General features: G+C 55.8%; 1 protein-coding gene across 1 annotated transcript in view; it reads right to left on the bottom strand.

Annotated features, from left to right (window-relative positions):
* COL27A1 (collagen type XXVII alpha 1 chain) overlaps positions 1–21,161 on the bottom strand; it is a 118,907-nt gene continuing 97,746 nt past the window's right edge. Inside the window, exons 40-61 of the mRNA XM_087822867.1 lie at positions 19,988–20,041; positions 18,987–19,040; positions 15,577–15,633; positions 15,338–15,391; positions 14,753–14,806; positions 14,423–14,476; positions 13,923–13,976; positions 13,733–13,840; positions 13,160–13,267; positions 12,214–12,321; positions 10,739–10,792; positions 10,182–10,244; positions 9,736–9,789; positions 9,543–9,578; positions 9,408–9,425; positions 9,176–9,211; positions 8,851–8,877; positions 6,969–7,034; positions 5,832–6,000; positions 4,802–4,911; positions 2,710–2,928; positions 1–1,953 (exon numbers count right to left, since the gene is read on the bottom strand). Coding sequence (XP_087678993.1) covers positions 1,807–1,953; positions 2,710–2,928; positions 4,802–4,911; positions 5,832–6,000; positions 6,969–7,034; positions 8,851–8,877; positions 9,176–9,211; positions 9,408–9,425; positions 9,543–9,578; positions 9,736–9,789; positions 10,182–10,244; positions 10,739–10,792; positions 12,214–12,321; positions 13,160–13,267; positions 13,733–13,840; positions 13,923–13,976; positions 14,423–14,476; positions 14,753–14,806; positions 15,338–15,391; positions 15,577–15,633; positions 18,987–19,040; positions 19,988–20,041 — 1,704 coding nt within the window. The 3' untranslated portion in view covers positions 1–1,806. The remainder of the gene's footprint in view (positions 1,954–2,709; positions 2,929–4,801; positions 4,912–5,831; positions 6,001–6,968; positions 7,035–8,850; positions 8,878–9,175; positions 9,212–9,407; positions 9,426–9,542; positions 9,579–9,735; positions 9,790–10,181; positions 10,245–10,738; positions 10,793–12,213; positions 12,322–13,159; positions 13,268–13,732; positions 13,841–13,922; positions 13,977–14,422; positions 14,477–14,752; positions 14,807–15,337; positions 15,392–15,576; positions 15,634–18,986; positions 19,041–19,987; positions 20,042–21,161) is intronic.

A 21,161-nucleotide genomic window follows, 5' to 3' on the forward strand; every position in this document is an offset into this window, starting at 1 on the left:
TTCCATTGCCTCAGTTTTAAATATTTATTTAAAATCCAGAAGGGAAAAGGAGAGACGGAACTCACTGGGGTTTTAACACTGACATGTGGACAGAGACATAAACACGGACAGCAGGAAAACCCAAGAACGAGACAGAAGCCAGGTGGCGACTGGCAGCATGGGGAAACTGAGCGCTGAGGCCCGAGCTGCTACGAGAATGCCCTTCCACGGGGAGCATCCGGCTGGGCCGAGGGCCAGGGATGGGGGGGGTAGAGTGAGGTATTAAATAATGCAAAGCAAATCCAATTCCCGAAGAGACACAACTTTAGAAGAAAAAAAAAAAACAAGACAAATAGACTTTCACATAAAATTTCCCCTTCTATAAAAATAATTTCTTAGTTAGAATAACCTCCGGACCGGCCCTGGGTGCTGAGTGGTTCGCTGACGTGGGACAATTCAGTGACACCGACTATCCCTATCACGCTGAACTCCGAGGTTCCCATAATTATTCTTCCTCCTCAGCCCACACGTACCCTGGGAGCTAATGACACTGTTTCTACGGAATTTAATGACAATAAAAAAGCAAGAGTGATGGCTGCGTCTTGAGAGGACAGGCCCCTGGGAGGGAGGACCCTAGTGGAGGGCATGTGGCTTCATGAGATGGTTCCAGATTTATCTGCACCTCCCAGGTCAGCCCCGACCCAGCGCCACCCCTGCAACTAGTTTCTTCAAGGTCACGGCTTCTCCCAGGACCCTCCAGTCTAGATCGCACCCTCCAGGACAAGCCTCGCTCCCCTCCAGGGCCATGAAGGGCCCAGTCGACATCCTGCCTGCTCAGGCCTCCCCCTGCTTCAGGGGACAAACACTTCCAAGTCCATAAGTTAAAAGGTAAATCTTACTACTTCTGTTTCTGGCAGGATTTTTTTTTTTTTTTTTTGCTTTGCTTTTTTTTCTTTTTTTTTCCGTTTTTCTTCCCCTCCCTCCCTCCTTAGCAGATTACCTGATGAGCACAAGGGTGATGCTAGGAACATTTAAAAATTCCCTAAACGTTGTCGTTTGGAGGAGAGAGAAAAATGTGGAGGATCGCCCACATCAAAACGCTTCTTCAAAGTCTATGGCAAAAATGGTAGCACCTTCAGAATCTTAAATAGGGTTTTTGTTTTCCTTAAAAAAAAAAAAAAAAAAATCACATACACTAAGACGATTGGAGCACCAGCGATTTCACAGTGGGAGGTAGCAAACGTGGGCACCCCCAGCCCCAAGGGGCTCCTCTCCCGCCTCCTCTGCTTCCCACCCCGGCTGCTCTCTCACCCTCTCACCTCTTTCCCAGGTGAAAAGAATAGGAACGCATCTTCTTTGTGTTTTGTTTAAATAAAATATATATAGTACTTTCTTTCCTTTTCTCCTTTTTTCATGTCTCCTCTCTAATATTGCACATCGACGCTCCCTGGCAGGGACCAGCTGCCCCTTCCCTCAAGCTGGCTGGCACCGGGGGCTCTCGCTTGGGCAGGAAGCGGGGAGGAAGGGGTGGCCGCGGAGCTGGGAGTCAGGCCACTGGGCGCAGGCGGGGCGCAGGCGGGTTGCGGGCCCAGCTGGCTCCGGCCGGCTCTTCGGTTGGTCTTTGGAGCTGTGCTGGGGTCACCCTGTTCCCTGCTACCCCCCAGCCACTTCTACTGGGCAGACATCTGGGGCCTGCCTAGGACCCCAGGCCAGGTGAGCTGCCTCTCCTGGGACAACCGTCCCTAAGTACCCTCCCTGTGCCACCGCTGCCTCCGCCTCCGCCTCCTCCTCGAGGCCTAGAGGAGCCAGGAGGTCAGAGGTCAGAGGTCAGAGGAAGCACGCAGGTCCAACTTCCAGGCGGTACTGCTTCCCTGATGAGGCAGGAGGGAGGTTGTCCACGCTGACAATGGGCAGCTGCTGGGGGTCCTGGGTCCGGAAGGTGAAGAGCGTCTGATGCCAGCGGCCATCCCGGACCTGAGGCCAGAAGGAGAAGGGGACACGTATGCCCACCATGGTCCTCATCTATCTGGTGCTGTCCCACGGATCCCCCCTCACAGTTTCTAATGGCCACGCAGGATTTAGCCTGGATTTGCCCATTAAGGTCGCTTCTACTGTTTCTATTCTTATGAGTGATGCTGTAATGACTATCCTTGTACTGAACTTTTGTGCACATTTGTAATTATGTCCATTTCCACAGAACAAATTCTAGAAGTAGATTTGCTGGATCAAAGGATAGGTTTATTTCTAAGGCTTTATCCGCGTGCGTGCACACACACACACACACACACACACACACACATACACACACGTAGTTAGTGAGGATGTGGGGAAACCAACATGTTCATTACCAGTTTTGGTTTTTTTGGACAACTTTTTGTCTCTCTTTTCCCCAATAACTTACCCTGTTTTAGGCATTTGAAAATAACCAAAAATGTTAAGAGAAAAAATTAGCCTGGTCAGGGTGGGGGCAGAGAGTAGAAGTACATTCTCTTACAAGCAGCTTTGCAAATAAATACCGTATCTACCAGCCAGTAAAATTTTTACCAGCCCAGATCTTCCCAGAAAGTTCCCAGAGAGGAAAGTGAATAAAAGCAATTTTATAAAACTGTTATAAAATTATTACACATATGTAAAAATTATAGTGTAAAATTGTTATATACAACTTTATAATAAAAACACATTTTTCCACTTGTCTGTGCTTGAGGGGCCTGTGGGGGCTCCAAGAGTTACCTTGCAGCCATCCATTGACACTTCAGGCCTGAACTGACCCCCAGCTTCAAAGACCTGCCCGTTCCAGGCCCGGAAACGAACGGCCTGCTTGGCTGGGGCCTGCCCGGGGCCCTCCTGCCATACGGTCATGTTAAGGCAGTGGATGGTGATATGCTGTGTCACCTCAGAGCTTAGCAGGTGCAGAAAATTCATCTGGACCCGGCTGACGGCAAACTCGACCTGCGGAGGAGACACAGCCGTGGGCTTGGGTCAGGTCTGGCTTGGGTGCTCACAGCTCTCAGAGGACACAGAGATAAGCTCTCTCCTGGTAACATTTCCCAGCCACGCTCCCAGATGTGTGCCCACTTCAAAGACAGGGAAATTGAGGTCTGCGTGAGCTGGTCCACAGCCAGGGAGCAACAAGGAAGGGAAAGAAAGAACCAAGGCCAGAGTCAGAGCTGCGAGGGTCCTGAGATAATCTTACCCACACACCCACACCATTGTGGGGGGCAGGGTCTTTGGAGCTGAGCTGGGATCCAGAGGCCCAGAGAGGAGGAGGGTCTTGCCCAAGACTGAGAGGCTCTGGGAGTACAGAGCAAATGAGAAGTGCCCTTCCTATCCTTTCTAAGTCCAATATCCCTGTGGGGTGGGATGGGGTGGAAATGCCAGACCTGACAACAAACAATAGGGCAGGATTAATGGCTTCAGTGGCTCTAGTGTGAGCCCTGACAGTTGGGGTTTCTCTAGGTTTGTAATGCGAGTGCCTGGCTTAAGCTTTGATGCCATCCACGTCAGAGGCGGCCACCTCTGATCACCACGCAGCCAGCAACAGGACCAGATAAAGGGCCAGACTACCTCCCCCTACTGAGGCTCCTCTGTTTTAGAGTCTTGGTTGCTTTTAGTAACTGACCATCTGGGCCATGTGTTCTTTCTCTTCTTGTGCTTTCAATCCCCGCTGTTATGTTTGAATTCATCAACAGCACGAGCCCACAGACCCCCAAGCTCCTGGGACCTCCCTGTGTGGCCCCAGGTGTGCTATGTAATTTCCACTCTTATGAGTAATAAATCTTTATTTTTGCCAAAGGTTTCCTGATAGTTATTGCCAAAGGGCATCTTGCAATCATAATAAAAACCACGAGAGCCGGTCCAAGCACAACATTGATTATTGATAGAGTGAAACCGGCACAAAACAGTGGTTCACTGTTCCCATGGGGCTGGCGACTCCGATGGGCAGTCACACTGCCAATGGAGGTGCCAACTCTGGCCTCACCCCTCTGCCAGGTGGGTTTGCCACGTGGCTCCCAAACCTCAGAGTGAGAGGGGAAAGAGCCTGCTGGACCTGGAGCTCTGGCTGTGGGGGCCGTGCGAGGCTGCTGTGTTTCATGTTGAATCTCAGCACCTGGCACATGGTAGGGACTCAATCTGTTGACCAGCTGGCTCACCTAGAGATTCTCAAACTTTGGGTCTGAGATGGTCAGCACAAAGCACCTCCTGGAGCTCTCCCAAAAGGGCTGCTGGGAAGGGATGCAAGGTGCTCCGGGTCCCTGCCTCCCTGCAGTCAGAGCTGCTCTTCTCACCGTAGCTCGAATATTCCATGTGCAGGACTCACTGCAAGTGCAGGTTACGGTGCACTTGCCCTGGGCGGGGGAGTGGTCACACCCCACTGCCACCGCCTGCCTTGGCTTGTTGTCGAGTTGCCCTGAGCCACCTAAAATTCTCAGCTCAGAGATGGGCACCTGGTAAGTGGGCAGTGAACATTCACTTAATATTTGCACACGCTTCTGGTGGCTTGTCCCAGGGGAGCAGCACCCTGAATTATTTTGTACTGGTGGCTCATGGTTCTCGAAGCCAGGCCAGCCTGGCCAACGATGCTGTTTTAAGTATTAGGCAGAAAGTTCTATCTGAAGAAAGATTCATTGGCATCAGACCAGTCAAAGAGGTTTGGATTTAGAACAATTCATCCCCAACTTATAGATGAAGAAACTGAGGTTCAGAAATAAGAGAGGACTTCCCCAAGGCCATGCAGCCAGACCAAAATCTGGGTGGGCTGTGGCCCAGGGCAGGGTGGAGGTAGAGAGGGCCAGCCAGTGGGAGGCAGGGAGCAGCTGGGTACCTTGGAGGCCGTGATGGGCTTGAGACAGGTCTGTCCACCATGCGTGAAGTTGCAGGAGACTTCGATGGTGTCGGACGAGCAGCCAAGGTTTGGATCCACCCAGTAGGTGCCTGCAGGAAGCAATGGGGTGGTGTATGTATGTGGGGAGGAGCCCAGCATCTGGTTCTGCAGGTGGGCTCCAAACCTTGTGACCCCTGAGCCCCGGTTGGATATGAAGTCAGGGAGGGGGAGCGGAAAAGGGATTCTGTGAGCCACAGGTCTCTGAGCAGAGCTCGCATCCGGCAGAGCTCCTGGAGTGGCACGCAGCTGAGCCCGTGACCTGTGGCTATTGGGAAATGTTCATTTCCCATAGGGGACAACTGAGGTGGAGAGGCTGAGCCACCTGCCCAGGGGCTTTAGGGGTGAGCTCGTGGAATGGTTTCTCCACCGAGGGGAATGATCCTCCTCAGGCTGGCGGGGGCGAGTGGGAGTCAGGGCCCCCACCCCCTCTGCTGGCATCTGGTTTCCCCACTGGGCTTCCAAGGGAGCCAAAGGCACTGAGCTGAGAGGAAGACAACCGGCCACTAGCTGCCTTCTTGTTCAGGGAAGGGCAGGGCGGCTCTGGCGGTGAGGCGGCTGGCCCAGCTCACAGGGCTGACACTCGCGTCGGGTCTGTCGCCTCCAGCGCTGGGCTGTGGTCCTTCACGGGCCACATTAGCTCACACAGGGAGAAGAGTTGGATGCAGTGCACAGCCCCCTCCTGCCCCTGTCCTCTCCTGGCCCTCAGGGGCCTTTTCTACCAAAGCTCTTGTCCTGTTGCACTGAAACCGCTGTCCCCAGCTTGATCTGTGGGCTCGGGAAGGGTGGAACCCTCCTTGGTGTTTCCCACTATACCCCACCCCCAGGCAGCACAAGGCCTGGCCCTGGGGCTCAGTGACTGTCGGTTGAGTGAATAAATGACTGACCATGTGCCATCTCTCTGAGGACAGAAACCTGCCCCCCACCCCCCCGGGGCAGGAAGCCCTCTCCTCAGAGCCACAGGCCCTCGTACCATCTGCCATCTTCTGCTCACAGTCCATGAGGTCCCGGCAGACCCGGGCGGGGTTCTCTTTGGTGCCCAGGGGCGTCTTAATGCTCTGAATGAGGTTGCTGAGGTAGTGTAAGGTTTTAAAGATCTCCCCTCCCTGGTCCAGCACCAGCCGGTCCGGATGGCTGTAAACCTGTTGTGAGGAGAGAGGGTGGCCATCGGCCCCTTGAGGTCCTGGCTCAGCCCGAGGTCTGAGCCTCCACAGGCTCAAGTTCTCAATACTTGGGGGACATCTGAGTCCCCAGGGGCATGGTCGGGACAGGGGTTGGGTCTACTCTACTTAAAGAGACTGGGGTCCAGGGATGGCCGGGGGGGTGCTGCCATGGGGGCCTAGAGACGTGAGAGGAGCGGAGGGCAGCTGGAGTGTGGTGCAGGGTGGGCAGGCCTCCGTGAGCAAGGCAGACGGGGGGTGCAGGACACTGGGGAATGGCCCCAACCCCTTCCAGAGGGGCTGGTGGAGGTCCTTCCCCGACCCCCCACCCCTCCATGCTGCTCTTGCCCCAGGGTTGCGAGCCCTGAGAGAGCAGACTGGGCATCAACTCTCCCAGCATCCAGGTCAGGGGACAAATGGAAATGCATGGCGGTCTGAGCTGGGGTGAGGGGTGAGTTCCCCATCTTGGGAAGAGAGCAAAGCAGCAAAGGACACTTTTGACAGGGGTTCAACTAGAGGACACCAAGAGCCTCCTTGGCCTGGAGTCTTAGAGTCGAGTTGACCACAGGCCAGGGTCTTAGCAGAGCCCCCTGGGATGACCATGAGCCTCCTGCTCCTGGGGGACTGTGGGACTGAACCATGGGAAGCTGCCGTGGGCACTGGGCCAGGCAAGCATCTCTTCCTGACTCAGGCCAGCAAGAACTCTGACACTCTCAGAGGGCTTTGGAAGAAAGCAAAAGCGCTCAGGGACTGGCTGCGTGACCTTGGACGTGTTGCCGTCTACTCTGAGCCTCCGCAACAACCTTCCCCCATCTGTGGTTGTGAGATGCCACCAAGGGCTATGAAATGCTCGGTGCGGGTCACGTGGATGGGGGCATTGACCACATGCAGGCCATTATTTCTGTTTTCCCCAGGAAAGAATCCCACGTGGGCAGGGCTCCTGGCAGTACCTCTGCTCTCAGTGCTCCATTAGTGTCCATCCACGTCTGGAAAGCTGCCCCAAGGTCATCTTGCTGCTGTGCAGGGAGAAGACAGGGTGTGCATTCTGGACCCCCAAACCCACCAAGCAGGAGCCCCGGGGTCTAAGCATCCGCTCTCCCACCCCACCTTCCCCAGCGGGATCTTGGCCGAGTCACATGCCCTCGGCAGACCTCTGTCCTTCCTCCCCTAGCAAACAGAGCCAGAGCTTCCCTTCTACTCCCTCCTCTGGGCACTTGGATAGCTCAGTGCCCTCAGGATTAAGTCCAAACTCCTCAGCATGGTTACAAGACACCGCCTGAGTGCTGTGGTCTCCGGACCTCCTCTCTCCTCTCCCCTCTCTCCCACATCTATTCTGTATACAACACACTACCATACTTCTTAAGCTCCTAAGTGCCATGCTCTCCCTAGCCATGGGGCCTTTGTACATGCTGTTCTGATCCCTGGAACACTCTTCCACCCTCCAGTACTCCATCTGGCTAACTGCTATTCCAGTGGTTCTCAGCCAAGGGCGATGTTGCCCCCCACTGGACATTTGATAATACCTGGAGACAGTTTTGGCTGTCACAGCGGGAGAAGGGGGTCCTACTGGCATCTAGTGGGTAAAAGCCAGGGATGCTGCTAAACATCCTATAACATGCAGGACAGTCACTCCCAGCAAACAGTCATCTAGACGCAAATGTCAGTAGTCCTGCCCTACACTCACCCGACAGATGTCAGCTGCAGGGGGAACTCATTCCTAGTGCCCCTGCCCCCAGGCTGGGCGCGGCCCCCTTTCTCTCTATTCCCACAGTCCTTGGTCTCTCCTTTGGCTTGCACTGCAATTGTCTAACATACACTTGGACCTCCGACCCTTGCCCTGGGCTTGCCAGCAGCACAGCTGTGGTCTTGCCGTGAAAACAGCGAGGGGCAGAATCTGACAGTGAGTGAAGCCCAGGATTGGGGTCCGGAGCTGGGACTCTGGAGCTAGTGCTTCTCAAGTTCAAATCCCAGCCTTGCTACTTACTAACTGCACAATCTAGGGCAAGTTGTTTAACCTCTCTGCCTCATTTCTCTCATCTTGAATTGTTGAGAGGAATAAATGACTTAATCCATGAAAAGCAGTTCTAATGGTGTCTGGCACTCAATCGATTAGGTTAGTATTAAAAATTCAAAATCTTCCCATTTTCCATTTTTTAGAGGGAAAGGGTTTTTCCTGGATCTCTTCACTTTCTCTGAGCTGGCTGCCTTATTGATGGGAAGGATTGGGGGAAGGGCACCCGGAGAGGCCAGGGCTGTCATCCCATTTTTGTGGATGATGCAGGAGGGCCAGTGAGAAGCTGAGATGCAAAAGATCAGAGGTTCCAAGCGGCTCATGGCCCAAGGGTTCCCGCTCCTTTCAGTCTTCCCCCTCGGCTGCTTCCTGGGATCTGCCGGGGCCTGATTCTAACAGTCAATCAGCGTGGTGGTAAAATGAGGAAGGACTCATCAGAGGGCTTGGGAGGGACCATGCTTTCCGACAGGGCCCCCAATCTGCTCCCTCTTTGGACTCAGAATCTGATAAGGAAGAATCCTCAGCAGCCAGCAGATCTGTACCGTGTACTGACAGGATCCAGGGGCCTGGCAGTTGGAGTGTCTTCGTGGGGTCACAGTCAGGGGCACATCCCAGCTAAAATCTGGGTTCCCTGCCTCCTGGCCCAGGGATCTTTCTGGGGCTTCAGGGTCCAGAGTCCAATATGGAGTGACAAAAGGACATAGGCACCCCCAGGCCCAGCTTAGGGTTCTAGCCACTGTGGCCAGAGAGAGGTCAGCTGCCGAACTACCCCATCCCCAGGCCTTACCCAAGTAGCCAAAAGAGCATGCTCTCCAACTTACCAAGTGGATAGGTCTCCCTGGAGGGCCCTGCAAAAGAAGAGGCTAGGTCAGGATTTGATGAGGGTTGGGTGCTGGAGTTCAGGGACTGTCAGGAGATGAGAGAAGAGGGGCTATCAGGGCATGAGAGACCCCCCCCCAAGCTGGTGTCTGCTCTCCCGGAGGCCTGGCCCCACTGGGCTGGTCTACATTCTCCCAAAAGTCTATGCAGTTCAAGAGGCTGGCGAGTCCTATGAGGTCAGGGCCAAGACAAACCCTTGGGTCTCATTCAAAGGCACCCCACCTCCTGCCCCAGAATTCAATGGGCACTGAGCATGCGGTTACCTACCGGTGGGCCAGGTCGCCCTCTGGGGCCGGGAGGACCCTGGAGGAAGAAGAGGACAGTGAGGCCCTGGTCACACGCCTCCCATCTTCCCCCAGGCCTCCCGGAGCAGACCCAAGACCCAGGGACAATGGCGACCCTGGCACAGATGGGTACAGACAGGATGACAGGGTCCAGGAATCAGAGTGCCTGCCCAGTCCCCCGCCCCCACCCAGCCCTCACACCCCAGCCCACTCACCCTCGGACCTTGCAATCCCTGGATGGAGACAGAAGCAGAGAGAGGGTTAGGCGACCCGGGCTGAGCTGTGCTCACACCCCTCAAAGTTCCCCCCTCCCACACCTCAGCAGCGCTGTCCCCAGCCCATCCACTCACCAAGTTCCCTTGACTGCCTTTGTCGCCTTTCGGACCCTGCAATAAACCACGGCCCCGTGAGCGAGGGCTCAGAGGGAAGCCCCATTTCCCAGGCCGGGAAACAGAGGCTCAAGCCAGCCCTGGGTCCCAGAGGCGATCTGCAACCAGGAAGGCGAGGGGAACCAGCAGTCTCTGGCCAACCTCCTGCACATACCGGGCGTCCTGAAGGTCCCAAGATCCCGAGGGGCCCGATGATGCCTTCCTTTCCCTAAAAGAGAGAGAAAAGCTTATGTGTTCTTGTCCCAGGGACTGGGGAATAGTCACAGGGACAGGGGGGTAGAGGGCACCCTGAGTGTCCCAAGGGAACAGAATGGGGACCTCTTCAAGCAAGGGCCAGGCCATGCACCTCCTGAGCCCTTCCTGTGTCCTTGGGGTGAGCTACAAAAGTGGGGGGAGGGGAGCAGGTGAAAGAGGGGAGGTGGCAGCCCAGCTGGCAGGGACGGCACAGGCAAAGGTGTGGAGTGGAAGGAGAGACCGTGGGCAGAGGGAGGCTCAAGACTGAAGGAGCAGGATAATGGCATGTGTCCACCCAGCTGATGGCTGACCAGCCTTAGACCTGGGGCCACTGTCCCCACTGGGACAGAGAGGGAGGGGACTCACCATCAAGCCAGGAGGCCCCCGAGGGCCCTGGATACCTTTGAAGCCAATATCTCCAGGGGGGCCCTGCGAGAGACAGAGGAAGGCTGTGTGTGTTCGGTGGCCACTGGTAGAAGCCATAGCAGAGCCTCCGACCCCTGGGGTCTGGCCAACCTTTGGCCTCCCTGTGAAGAGAGGCCTTGCCTGAGAGGCCCCAGAATCAGTAACAAAGTCCACAATTATGAGGCATGTACCAGTGTGCAGGCTCAGGGCTGTGTGCTCTGTTTCTGGTCTTACTTGTTACAACCACCCTCTATTGTTATGTCCATTTTTTAGATGAGGAAACAGGCTTGGAGAGACCAAGTGACTCGCCTCAGGTACACAGCAGGTGAATGTGAAGCTGGGCTTACAATCCAGGTTGGCTGGAATATGAGTCCCGAGGGCAAGATGCTCATGTTCGATTCTGTTGTGTGTCAGCCCACATTGTAAGTGCTCGAGAAGTGTTTGTTGAATGAATAAATGAACAAGTAGGTAGATGGACTGGACCCCTAAGAGGAACAGTGTGGAGTGGGAATCTGTACCTTGGGTCCGAAGAGGCCAGCCATTCCTGGGAAGCCCATCTCGCCAGAGTCACCCTGTGGGGAGATCAGGATGAGATGGTGTGAGTGAGGCCAGGACAAGGGTGCCTTAGCCAGTCACCCAGGACCCTGGGCCTGCCTTCTCCCAGGGAAATCAGCCACTGTTGCATGAGATGATCGATGGGTATGTACAGCTCACAAACTAGAAACCAGGTCAGCCTGGGTTCCTGGGGCAAAGAGCCTGTGCCCTCTGTCAGATGAGAAAACAGAGGGCAGCTCAGGTATTCTAGAGGAACTCTCTAGAACACTCGGGATCTCCTGTCCCAGGTCTTCAAGGAAGAGAATGAAAGGACCCAAAAACCCTTCCCAACCCATCTCAAAAGCACTATTAAGGAGTGATCCCCTAAAAGCAGCCCCATTAGCTGAGGGTCTGCTATGTGCCAAGCATTGTGGGTGCACCATCATGTGTGCATGTCCCACATCAGCCTGGAGAAGTACAATGTGCCCTGTTCACAGATAAGAAGCGGAGGCTCAGAGAGGGCAAGAACTTGCTCAGAGTCACACAGCCATTATGTTGGGGAGTGGGCTAGATGCAAATCAGGTGGGAACAATTCCAGAGGCCTGGATTATATGGTAGGTGTATGCTTAACTTTTAAAGAAACTGCCCAGCTGTTTTCCAAAGCTGTTGTACAAATTTACATTCTTATTAGTGGAGTAGGAGAGTTCCGGTTGCTCCACATCCTTGCCAACACTTGGTATGGTCAGTCTTAAAAATTTCACCGTTCTAGCCCTGGTCAGTTGGTTAGAGCATTGTTCCGATATGCCAAGGTTGTGGGTTTGATCCCCAGTCAGGACATATATAAGAATTAACCAATGCATGCATAAATAAGTGGACCAACAAATGGATATCTCTCTAGCTAAAAAAAAAAAATCAACAAAATATTTTTTAAATTGTATTGAGAATTTTTGCATCTATTTATGAGGCATATTGATTGGCCTGTAGTTTTCTTTCCTTGTAATGTCTTGTCTGACTTTGACATCAGGGTAGTGTTAGCCTCGCAGAATGCATTGGGACATATTCCCTTCTCTTCAATTTTCTGGAAGCGTTTATGAACACTTGGTATTATTTTTTCCATAAATGTTTACTAGAATTCACCAGTGAAGTCCTCTGGGCCCAGAGTTTTCTTTGTGGGAAGCTTTTAAATTACAGATTCAATGTCTTTAATGGATGTGAGGCTATTTATCTGGTCGTGATCCACCTCTCTGCATGCCAAAAGGCTCAGCTCTAATTTTCAGCCTCCTCCCACCCGCTCCACTCAGGGGGTGCAGAATGGCATCTGGTGCCCAGAAAGTGCTGCTCTGCCCTTGTCACAGAGCAGGCAGGTGGCTTCTGGGTCTGTGTGTGTGCATACGTGAACGTGAGTATTTGTGTGCACATGTGAACGCGCTCACATGTGTATTTCCCGGGGTTCACTCACCGGCTGGCCTTTGGATCCAGGCTCCCCCTGGCTCCCGGGAAGCCCTGTTCCGCCCTCTGTCCCTCGCTTACCGGAGGGACCCAGCTGCCCAGGTAATCCTCTTTCACCCTTTAAGAAACAGGCCAAAATGACTGGTCAGGGGGGTAAATGGCTCTAGGGCACAGGGAGGGGGACCTAGGAAAGACAGAACAGGGATTCCACAGGGTCAGTTGAGATCTCAGATATAGGCCTGGTGGGGCCTCCACACTTCATCCCCCCTAAGAGAAAGCCAGTCCCCTTCCTTACTCTGGCGTTCGGGCCTCCCTTCCCCTGCACTCCCCACACGGCCTCTCCTCTTTCCTGTTTCTTCCCAGCAGACGATGAAGCTCCCGCCTGCACCCCTCTACTCACGCTGTCCCTCCAGCGAGAAAACCACCTCCCTTTCCTCATTTAAGTCCGTCCTGGGCCAAGGCCACTCTCCCCCGCCTGCTGTCCTACCCGAGGTTCCAACCTCTCCCCATCTAAACCTCGGGCTCAGGAAGGGCAAGAGCCATGTCTGACTCACTCATCTCAATCTTCCTTCAGTATCTAGGCTCATGCTGACTCATGGCTGCCTCTCCCCGCCCAGACACACACACCCCTCCGTCCCTCAACGAAGCCTTTTAAAAAGATGCCTTGGGGGGGGGGGTCCCAGCAGCAAGGAACATCTATTGTTCCTCAGAGGCCCACAAGAGGGCGCTCACGGACAACCCACAACCAGTTAAGGGACCAGGGCCTGGTAGCCGGCAGGGTTTACCCTTTAAGTTAGGTTCGAGCTTGGACGCGAACCCGAGAAAGGCCAGCAATATGGACTCCGTTTTCACACAGGCTGACATTATAATGTCAGCATTATAATCAGTATCATTATATAGTTAGTACCAAGGCAGAAAGGGGGAAGGGCGGGTGAATGGATTAATAAGTATCCGACCTTGAATCCTGGGGGTCCCTGTGCTCCAGGCAAGCCAGCCACGCCTGGATTTCCTCTCTTCCCAGCAGGGCCCATGGGGCCAGGGGCCCCATCGTCTCCTTGTTCCCCCTGTAAAGAAAGAGGGAAGGAGGCTCTCTCATGTTTCCAGAGATGCAGCCAAGGAGGCAGGATGGCTCAAGGCCTGGGTGGATTCTAGGCAGAGCTGAAGGCCAGGAGGTCAACCTCCAGGATGGAGGTCACACCACCTACATATAAGGATGGCTGGACCAGTGGATAGAGGAGCTGAGGACTTTAGAGTAGGGAAGGGGAGGGATCTTAAAAACCAGAAGCTCATCCACTGGGCAGGGGATGACCTCCTGGGTGCTGGAATGGAGGGGAGATGGTCAGGAGGGTCACACTCCCAGGTCTCAAGGGATGAGGCGATTGTCCACTCAGGGAGCTTCTGGGTATGTTGGTTCTGCCCCATCCAAGTTTTCAAACCTGCTCCTCCTGGCCCATGGCCCATGATAGCATCCTCCCGCCCCCAGTACACACACACCTCATCTCCAATGGAGATGCCCAAGTCCTGCTCACCTGCTGTCCTGGTTGCCCATCCCTGCCAGGAAGCCCATCTGGTCCAGCGACACCTTCGGGGCCCTGTCTCCCCACCACACCCCGGGGCCCCGGCAGCCCCTGCAGGCCCTGGAGGGACACAAGAAGCTTTTGAGGGCTTCTGGGGAGGGAAGGGGGGCGGGTGGAAGAGGAGCCGCTGTGGGTCACTCACCTGGATCCCCCTCCGTCCTGGTGCCCCTGCCTTGCCTTGCTTTCCCTTTGGTCCCTGAAAAACCAAGGGACACCTGATGGGGGCTGCCTGGAGGAGGCACAGAACCCCAGGAGCTCTAGAAGCAGGGCACTGAGAGGATCATGGGCCCGTGTGGCTGGTGCCTGCCCCTCTACCTCTTGGACCTCAGCATCTGAATGTGCAAATGGGACCAAGTGCCTGGCCTGGAAGCCCAGGGGCAGAGCGGGCCTCGGAACCTGCCGGTATTGTCACTGACTCTGCTCTGTGGGGGTCTCCCACTGGTCCCCTGCTGCAGGGGCTCTGGGCATTGGCAGTTTCCTGGTGGGAGCCAGAGGCCACTGCTGGCTGGTCCATTTGATCTTCCCTGTGGTTCCCTCCCTTTATCATTGCCCTCTCAGCCCTGCCTCCTCCTTGCTGTGTTTGAGCCAGCCTTTCCCCTTCCCAGGGCCCCAGTCCCTGCTGTGGACACCCAGTCCTCTTACCTCTTCCCCTTTCGATCCTTTGGGTCCCGGCCGCCCCCGGGGTCCCGGATGCCCCTGCAAACCAAGGTGAGATGACGCAAGGCAGCCCCAGGATTCTCTCCCGGGGAGGGTGGCCAGTCTCCGCCTGGAGAGGGAGGGGTGGGGAGGGGTTTGGGGGTGCAGGCTCTGGGGGTGCCCCCAGGGTCAGGGCAGAAGAAACCAGAATGGGCTACCCCAAGCTCTCCTGCAGGGAGGGTCCCCTTAAGCTTTCAAGGGCATGTTATTTAATTTCCCCCATAGCTGCTCCACCCCCTCAGGGCAGGAGGGGGCAGGACATGAAGCACCACTCACGGGTAGGCCCTGCTGGCCGGAATTTCCACTGAGGCCTTGTACACCCTCCTGTCCCTGGAAGCCAAGGAGAGACAGGTGAGGGGGCCCATCTTGGAGGGGGCAACTTTCAACCTGGAGGTGCCCTGGGGAGCTCTTGCTCTTCCTAGCATGTGTCATTGTCCCCAAGCCCCCTCATCTGCGAGGATGGAGGGAAGGTAGAGACCCTGCTGGGGGCCCAGTGCTCATTCGTTCATTCAGTGGCTTGTCTCCTGCCTCTGTCCACTGCTTCTGCTGGGAGGGCCATCCCTTCCTGGCCACAGATGGAGAGACGGGGCCCTCAGAGGGGAGATGTCTTTCTCCCCAACCTCCTCTCCCTCGGAGAAGGTCTCAGACAGGCCCTTTCATCATGACTTACACCTGAGCCCTCCTTCAGGGGCGTGTCCTTAGGCACTGCTGGTGGGAGGAAGGGCTTGCGTCCTGGTGAAGGCTATTCTGATCCCAGGGAGCACATGACAGGTAGCATGTGACAGGTGAGGGGGCTCGGGGCTGAGGAGTGCCCACTTATCCCACTCCAGTTGCTGCCAGCAGGTAGGAGCTGATACTTACAGGGTATCCAGGGTCCCCTGGTTCGCCTCGGTCTCCTCGGTCACCCACAGGGCCCTGAATGACAAAGACAACAGCAAATATGGGCCACCAGCTGCAGGGGATGCCTGGCCTGGGCCTCACTGGCTACACCTTCTGTGGAGCTCGAAGCAGCCTCACCTTGCTCGGCCTCCCCCTCCCTCCGCAGGAGGCCGGGCCCCACCGTGGCCTTCACCCAGGAGAAGGAAGTTGGGGGGCCTTACCGGATCTCCGGGTGACCCAGGGGGCCCCTCAGCCTTGCCATCCTCGCCCTGCTCCCCCTGTGGACACAGAAGCAGCTTTACAAACTTACCTACTCTTCCTGAATCCAAGGGATTCCAGACACTCCACACTGAGGCCAAAAGGGGCTGATCAGAGGTTGGGTGCAGCCTACTTAGGGTTACAGATGGGGAGACTGAGGCCAGAGAAGGAAGGGGCAGACATGGGGTCAGAGCCAGCCCTGAGCATGGAACCAGGATTGTGGAGCACAAAACTGCTCATTAGCCTCCCTCCTGAGCACCCCAAGCCAATGCCCTCGGGCTCTGAGTGGAGCCCATGGTCACACCCTGCTTTGCGAAGGATCTTGGAGCTCCTCTTCCCAGCTGGGAAATGGGGTGAGGAGGGGTGAAGGGAACACGGGGGGGGGGTGTTCATGAAGTGATACAGAAGTCCCTGCATGGCACTCAGCGGGGAGTGACAGTAATTCCAACAGCTGGCATGCATGGGCACTGCCACAGGCCAGACACAGGTACTCACTGAGTCCTCCCAGCAACCCCACGAAGTAGGCACTATTATCCCCATTCTACAGATGAGGATGCCAAGGCGCAGAGGCGATGTGAGCAGCTCAGAGCTATTTAGCCCTCAATAAGAGTCCCTTTCTGTAACCTTTGTTGGGAGAAAGTGGGCCAAGAACCAGCTTTAGGACGAATATCCTACCCTTGATGGGAGCCCAAGAAGGCCCTGGGCTGTCCCAGGTTGCACTCAGCAGGAGACCAAGGTGGGGATTTTATCCATAAGCCAGTTTCCTATCTGCAAAATGGGGTTGTAACGCCTGGCAGCGTTGCTGTGAGGCTCCAGGGAAGAAAGGTTTGCTCAGCTGTCGGCATGCTACTGCACATAGTCGGGGCTCGCAGATGGCTGTGAAGATTGTTGTGCCACACAGAGGTAGTCAGAGTTTAGAGTGGAGGTCCTTGGGCTGTGGCAGGCCACCCTGGGCCCTGGGCCACCTGCAGGGCAGGTGGCTGGACGCCACGTGCCAGCTACACGGCAGGTGCGCGCAGAGTAGCAAGTGGAAGAACCTCTGAGCTCAGAAAGCTGCAGCCCCAGACAACACTGGTGTCACCCCCCTGGGGCGTATTCTGGGCAGGGGGCTCAAGTGAGGACACCTCTGCGCCCCCTTGCTGTCAGCAGGGGTTTGAAGGGGAGGCCTGAGAGGCAGAAGAGAGGGGCGCTGTGCCTGGCGCCAGAGCCTGTCCCAGGCACGACAGTCCCCAGGGCTGGCGGCAGCAGCACCTTGGCCCAGGGCCTCTGTGGCTCCTGTGGGCAGAGATGGAAGGCAGGAGGGACTTGGCCTCAGGCCTAGAGCCAGCTGTACCCAGGGGGTTGGCCCAGAAAGTAGGGATTCCCTCTCTGCCCTGCCCACTCTCTATGGCTCTTTGTCCTGGGGCTCTGTCCCACTGTGGGGGGAGGCAGCTGGACCGGGGGCTTTGGGGAGAGGCCATGTTCAACTATTGTGTTCTGTGTGCCTGTCGTATCATGAGGGGTGCCTCATACATTGTTTTGTAGAATCCATACAGCACCCATATGCTGCTGCAGTGATTGCCCCACTTTACAGATGGAAAAATGGAGGCCCAGGGAAGGAAGGGTCTTAGCCAAAGCCACACAGAAATCAAGGGGCAGTCTGGGCCAAAAGCCAGCTGTCAAGATCTCTCCCTCTACCCCCCACCGTGGGTGTAGTTTGGGGATGCATTTTTAGCACCAGAGAGCTGGTGGAGCCCCCACCACCCTTCTCCCTATTCCCAGAGTCTCATCCCATCACCCCAGTCCCTCTGACCACTGCCTTTGTAGACACAGGCCCCACAGGGATCTGCAAGCTGAACGGCATGTTGGCTCATCAGCATATTGGCTCCGTCTGGCCTCAGACGGAGTCTGAATCTTGGTCCTGACCCCCTCACCGATCCTGAGCTGGTCCCTGAGCATCATGGAGACTGTTTCTCTGCCTGTCACGTGGGACAATGACACCTTCGTGTCAGGGTCATGGTGAGGATTAGGGAGAAATCTCGGGGAAAGAGCTTGTAAATGGCACTTACGCTCCCTAGGAACCTGCTCTCTCTTCCCTCCCAGCTTGTGGTTGACCTGTCATGTCACTATTTTTATTTTTAAGCTCTTCAGGGCATCATTCCACAGGCCCCACACTAAATAAATCATTATAAATCCATAAATACCTGTTGCCTAGGATGCATGACCAAACTAATAATACCATGCAAGTCAGAAAATGCTTCTGGCTGACATACAGGTGATGTCCCGCTTAGCCTTCCCAAGGCACCCACCCACTTAACAGATGAAGCATCCAGGGGCCCCACCCAAGGCCCCAGACTTATGGCAGATTTGGGGTTTGGGTTCCCCTCTCAGCAACCACAGGGACTACTTCTGGGGCTGTAGATGGCCCGGAGCAGAGGGATACCCCCCTTTTTAGGGCCTGTGTTAACTCCTCCTGCACCAGCCTTGGCAGACTGGGAGCGCCGAGGAGGGACCCTGGGAGCCGAGAGGCACGTTCTGCGGCTTCCCGTGTGATGTCAGAGCCCGTGGCTCGCTCTGATGGCAGGTCTGTTCTTTTCCAAGCAGGAGGAATGGGCCAGCTGGACAGCGAGCCAGGCCAGGGTGATTCACCCACAACGGGATGCAGTTAGTGGGGAGCTGACTCGGCAAAAGGAAGGAGGGCCGAGGAGGCAGCGGGGAAGGAGAGAGCGGCAGCTGCCCACTTGGAGGCCTTCCAGCTGCCCATCAGGAGGAGGGAGGGAAGGAAGAAGGAACCGAGAGTCGCCGATGTTGGACTCAAAGGCGGGTCCCAGGGCCAGCTCGGATGTGACCCGGGCGCGATGCCGCGGCCCTCTGGCCCCCACGTCCCCACCTGCACGGCGGGGCGGGACACAAAGATCAGCAAGGTTCCTCCCAGCACCTCCTCTCCTTTACTGAATCTGGGGCCAAGGGCTGGGGAGTGGACATGCCTCCGCTCGGCCTCACTGGCTCCTCGTGGCCCTGAAACGCTGGCGTCCACACGCTGCTTCCTGAGCCCTCTCCTGGCTCATTCCCCAGCGAGGCCTCAGTGCCCATGTTCGATGGGAACTGCACAGTTCTAGTCATTACATGACTGATGGGCACTTCCCTGGCTGGACTGAAAGCCCCAGGAGGGCAGGCACTGTGTCTGCTTTTGTTCTGGTGCCGGGCACAGAGCCGATGCCCAATGCATCTGTGCCAAACATGGGTCTACTGGCTCCTGCCTCCCGGCCGCCGAGATATGAGCAGGGGTGAGCCTGCTATGAACCTCCCGTGCTCTCTGGGCACAGCGCCCAGGGGCTTGCTCCTGCCAGCCTGGATATCAGGGAGCAGCTGCCTCCCACGAACCAATACCCACCTTTTCGCCCTTTGGTCCTGGAGGCCCGAGGGGTCCCATGATGCCTTTGTGTCCCTGCAGGAAACAAGAAGGCAAGGCAGGAGGTGAGAGCATGGGGGTGGGAGGACTCGGGAGGGGCATGTGATAAAGGACAGGAACTCAGAAATGGAGACACTGGTCTGTGCGACTGGGTCTTGGGTCCTGGCTCTGCCCTGATTTGCTGTGTGACTTTTGAGCAAGCCCAGTACCTCTCTGGGCCCTGGGCCTCCTAGACATGCCGTATGGGTCCTACATACACATGTAAGGGTAGGTCCACTTGGATGGTTGAGGATTCTGACTACCCCGCCCGGGAGCAGACCTGGGACAAGATCTTGGGACAGCCAGCTGTGTCCTCTGGGGCCGGGCAGAATGCTTGCCTCAGCAGACTCTCCTGGGCGGTGGCCAGACCTCACATGTGGATTCCTCCGTGGGCTCCCGGCACCTCTCTCCCAGTTTCCATCTCCTTTTCCCGTCTTTCTGTTCTCCTCTCCCCCTCATCCTGACCTACTGGATCTCTTTCAGACTCCAGATCCCACCACTAACTTAACAAGCTGTCAGACTGTGCACACACATCCTTAACCCCCCAGGGCCTCCCTTTCCCTTTCTGAGCAAGCCCTATGCCTCTCTGAGGCCTGGTGTCCCAGATGTGGGTTTGGCTCAGCTACCTCTAGGGGGTGCCAACTAGTATGTGAAACTGGGCTAAGGAGCTTTCCTTCCACAGAGCACAGATGGGCAGCTCAGACAGGAGGTACGGGGGGGCACCCACCCTCAGAGGACTCAGAGAGGGTGCACCCTACCCCGCCTGGCAACCAATGGTCCTTGACCTCCTCCCTGGTCTGTGGGCCCAGGTGCTCCCTGGGGTAGGTGAGACTATGAATCTCCAATGGCCCGAGGGCTGGCCCCCAGGTGGGAGGTGGTGGAGGCAGAGGACCCAGGCCTGCTGGAGAGAGTTGCAGAGAGAGGGGGAGGGGAGGTTTCCTTACATCGTAACCAGCCAGTCCTGGTTCTCCTTGGGCCCCCATCCGTCCTGGAGCACCCTACGAGAGGAGGAAACCCGCACTGGTAAGGAACGTGGCTCTCACAGCAGGGACTCGGGCTCTGCCTGTCCCCCAGGCTCCCACCCAGTTCTGCCCAGCAGCCTGGTGTGTTTATTTCACCCAGAACCCAGGCGGAGGTCAAGGTGAAGCACAAGTGGCACTGTCCCATCCGTCCTGGGGCTCCCCTCCTCCCCCAGTCCTTCTCTCGGCTACAGAGGTTCCAGAGACCCGATGTCTCCAATTTCCCCAATTTTGTGAACAGAATGGTTATGAAAAATTAAACTACGTGAACTTACAGTTCAACCATATCAAAAACAAAGACAACAAATATTCAAACCTCACTCCTAATTATGTTACATTTTACTACTTATTACTTATGCTCAGGAGGTCATCATGTCTACTGCATCCGTGTGGCGGAAACACTAGCTAACAGAGTGCTCCTGCGAGCCTGCCCCACTGTGCATCCAGTGACATCGTGTTGGTAGCTTTAAATCAGCCCTGGCGGGCAGCATTTCCACCATGGAAATGAGCAAGTGCCACAGGCCAGCATAGCTGTTTACCACACACGCTGGCAGCTCAGAGAGGTGGCATCACCCTCATCTGCCCCTTCCCCTTGCTCCTCTGAGGGTCTCCTTCCCCCTGCAGCTGTCACCCCCCCTCAGGCCAGCGAAGGCCTGGGACAGTGTCAGGATCACCCAGGGGGCTGCAGCAGCTTCACCCTGATCCTCATGAACCTACTGCCAGTGGGAAAACTCCTTGTTCAATAAAAACACACCCAAGAGCCTGCTGGCGTGGCTCAGCGGTTGAGCATTGACCTAGGATCCAGGAGATTGCGGTTCGATTCCTGGTCAGGGCACATGCCCAGGTTGCGGGCTCCATCCCCAGTGGGGGGCATGCAGGAGGCAGCCGATCAATGACTCTCTCATCATCGATGTTTCTGTCTCTCTCTCCCTCTCCCTTCCTCTCCCTGAAATCAATAAAGACATATTTTTTAAAAACACATAAAAAAACCCCAACACGCCCAACGGTCTGGTTTAACTAAGATTAAGATTAAGCAGGGCTCATTAATCTGGGTCTTCAGGAGACCCACAGACTCCATCAGATTGCGAGAAATGCTGTG

The sequence above is a fragment of the Miniopterus natalensis genome, chromosome 12, assembly GCF_054644295.1.
Source record: "Miniopterus natalensis isolate mMinNat1 chromosome 12, mMinNat1.hap1, whole genome shotgun sequence".
NCBI lineage: Eukaryota > Metazoa > Chordata > Mammalia > Chiroptera > Miniopteridae > Miniopterus > Miniopterus natalensis.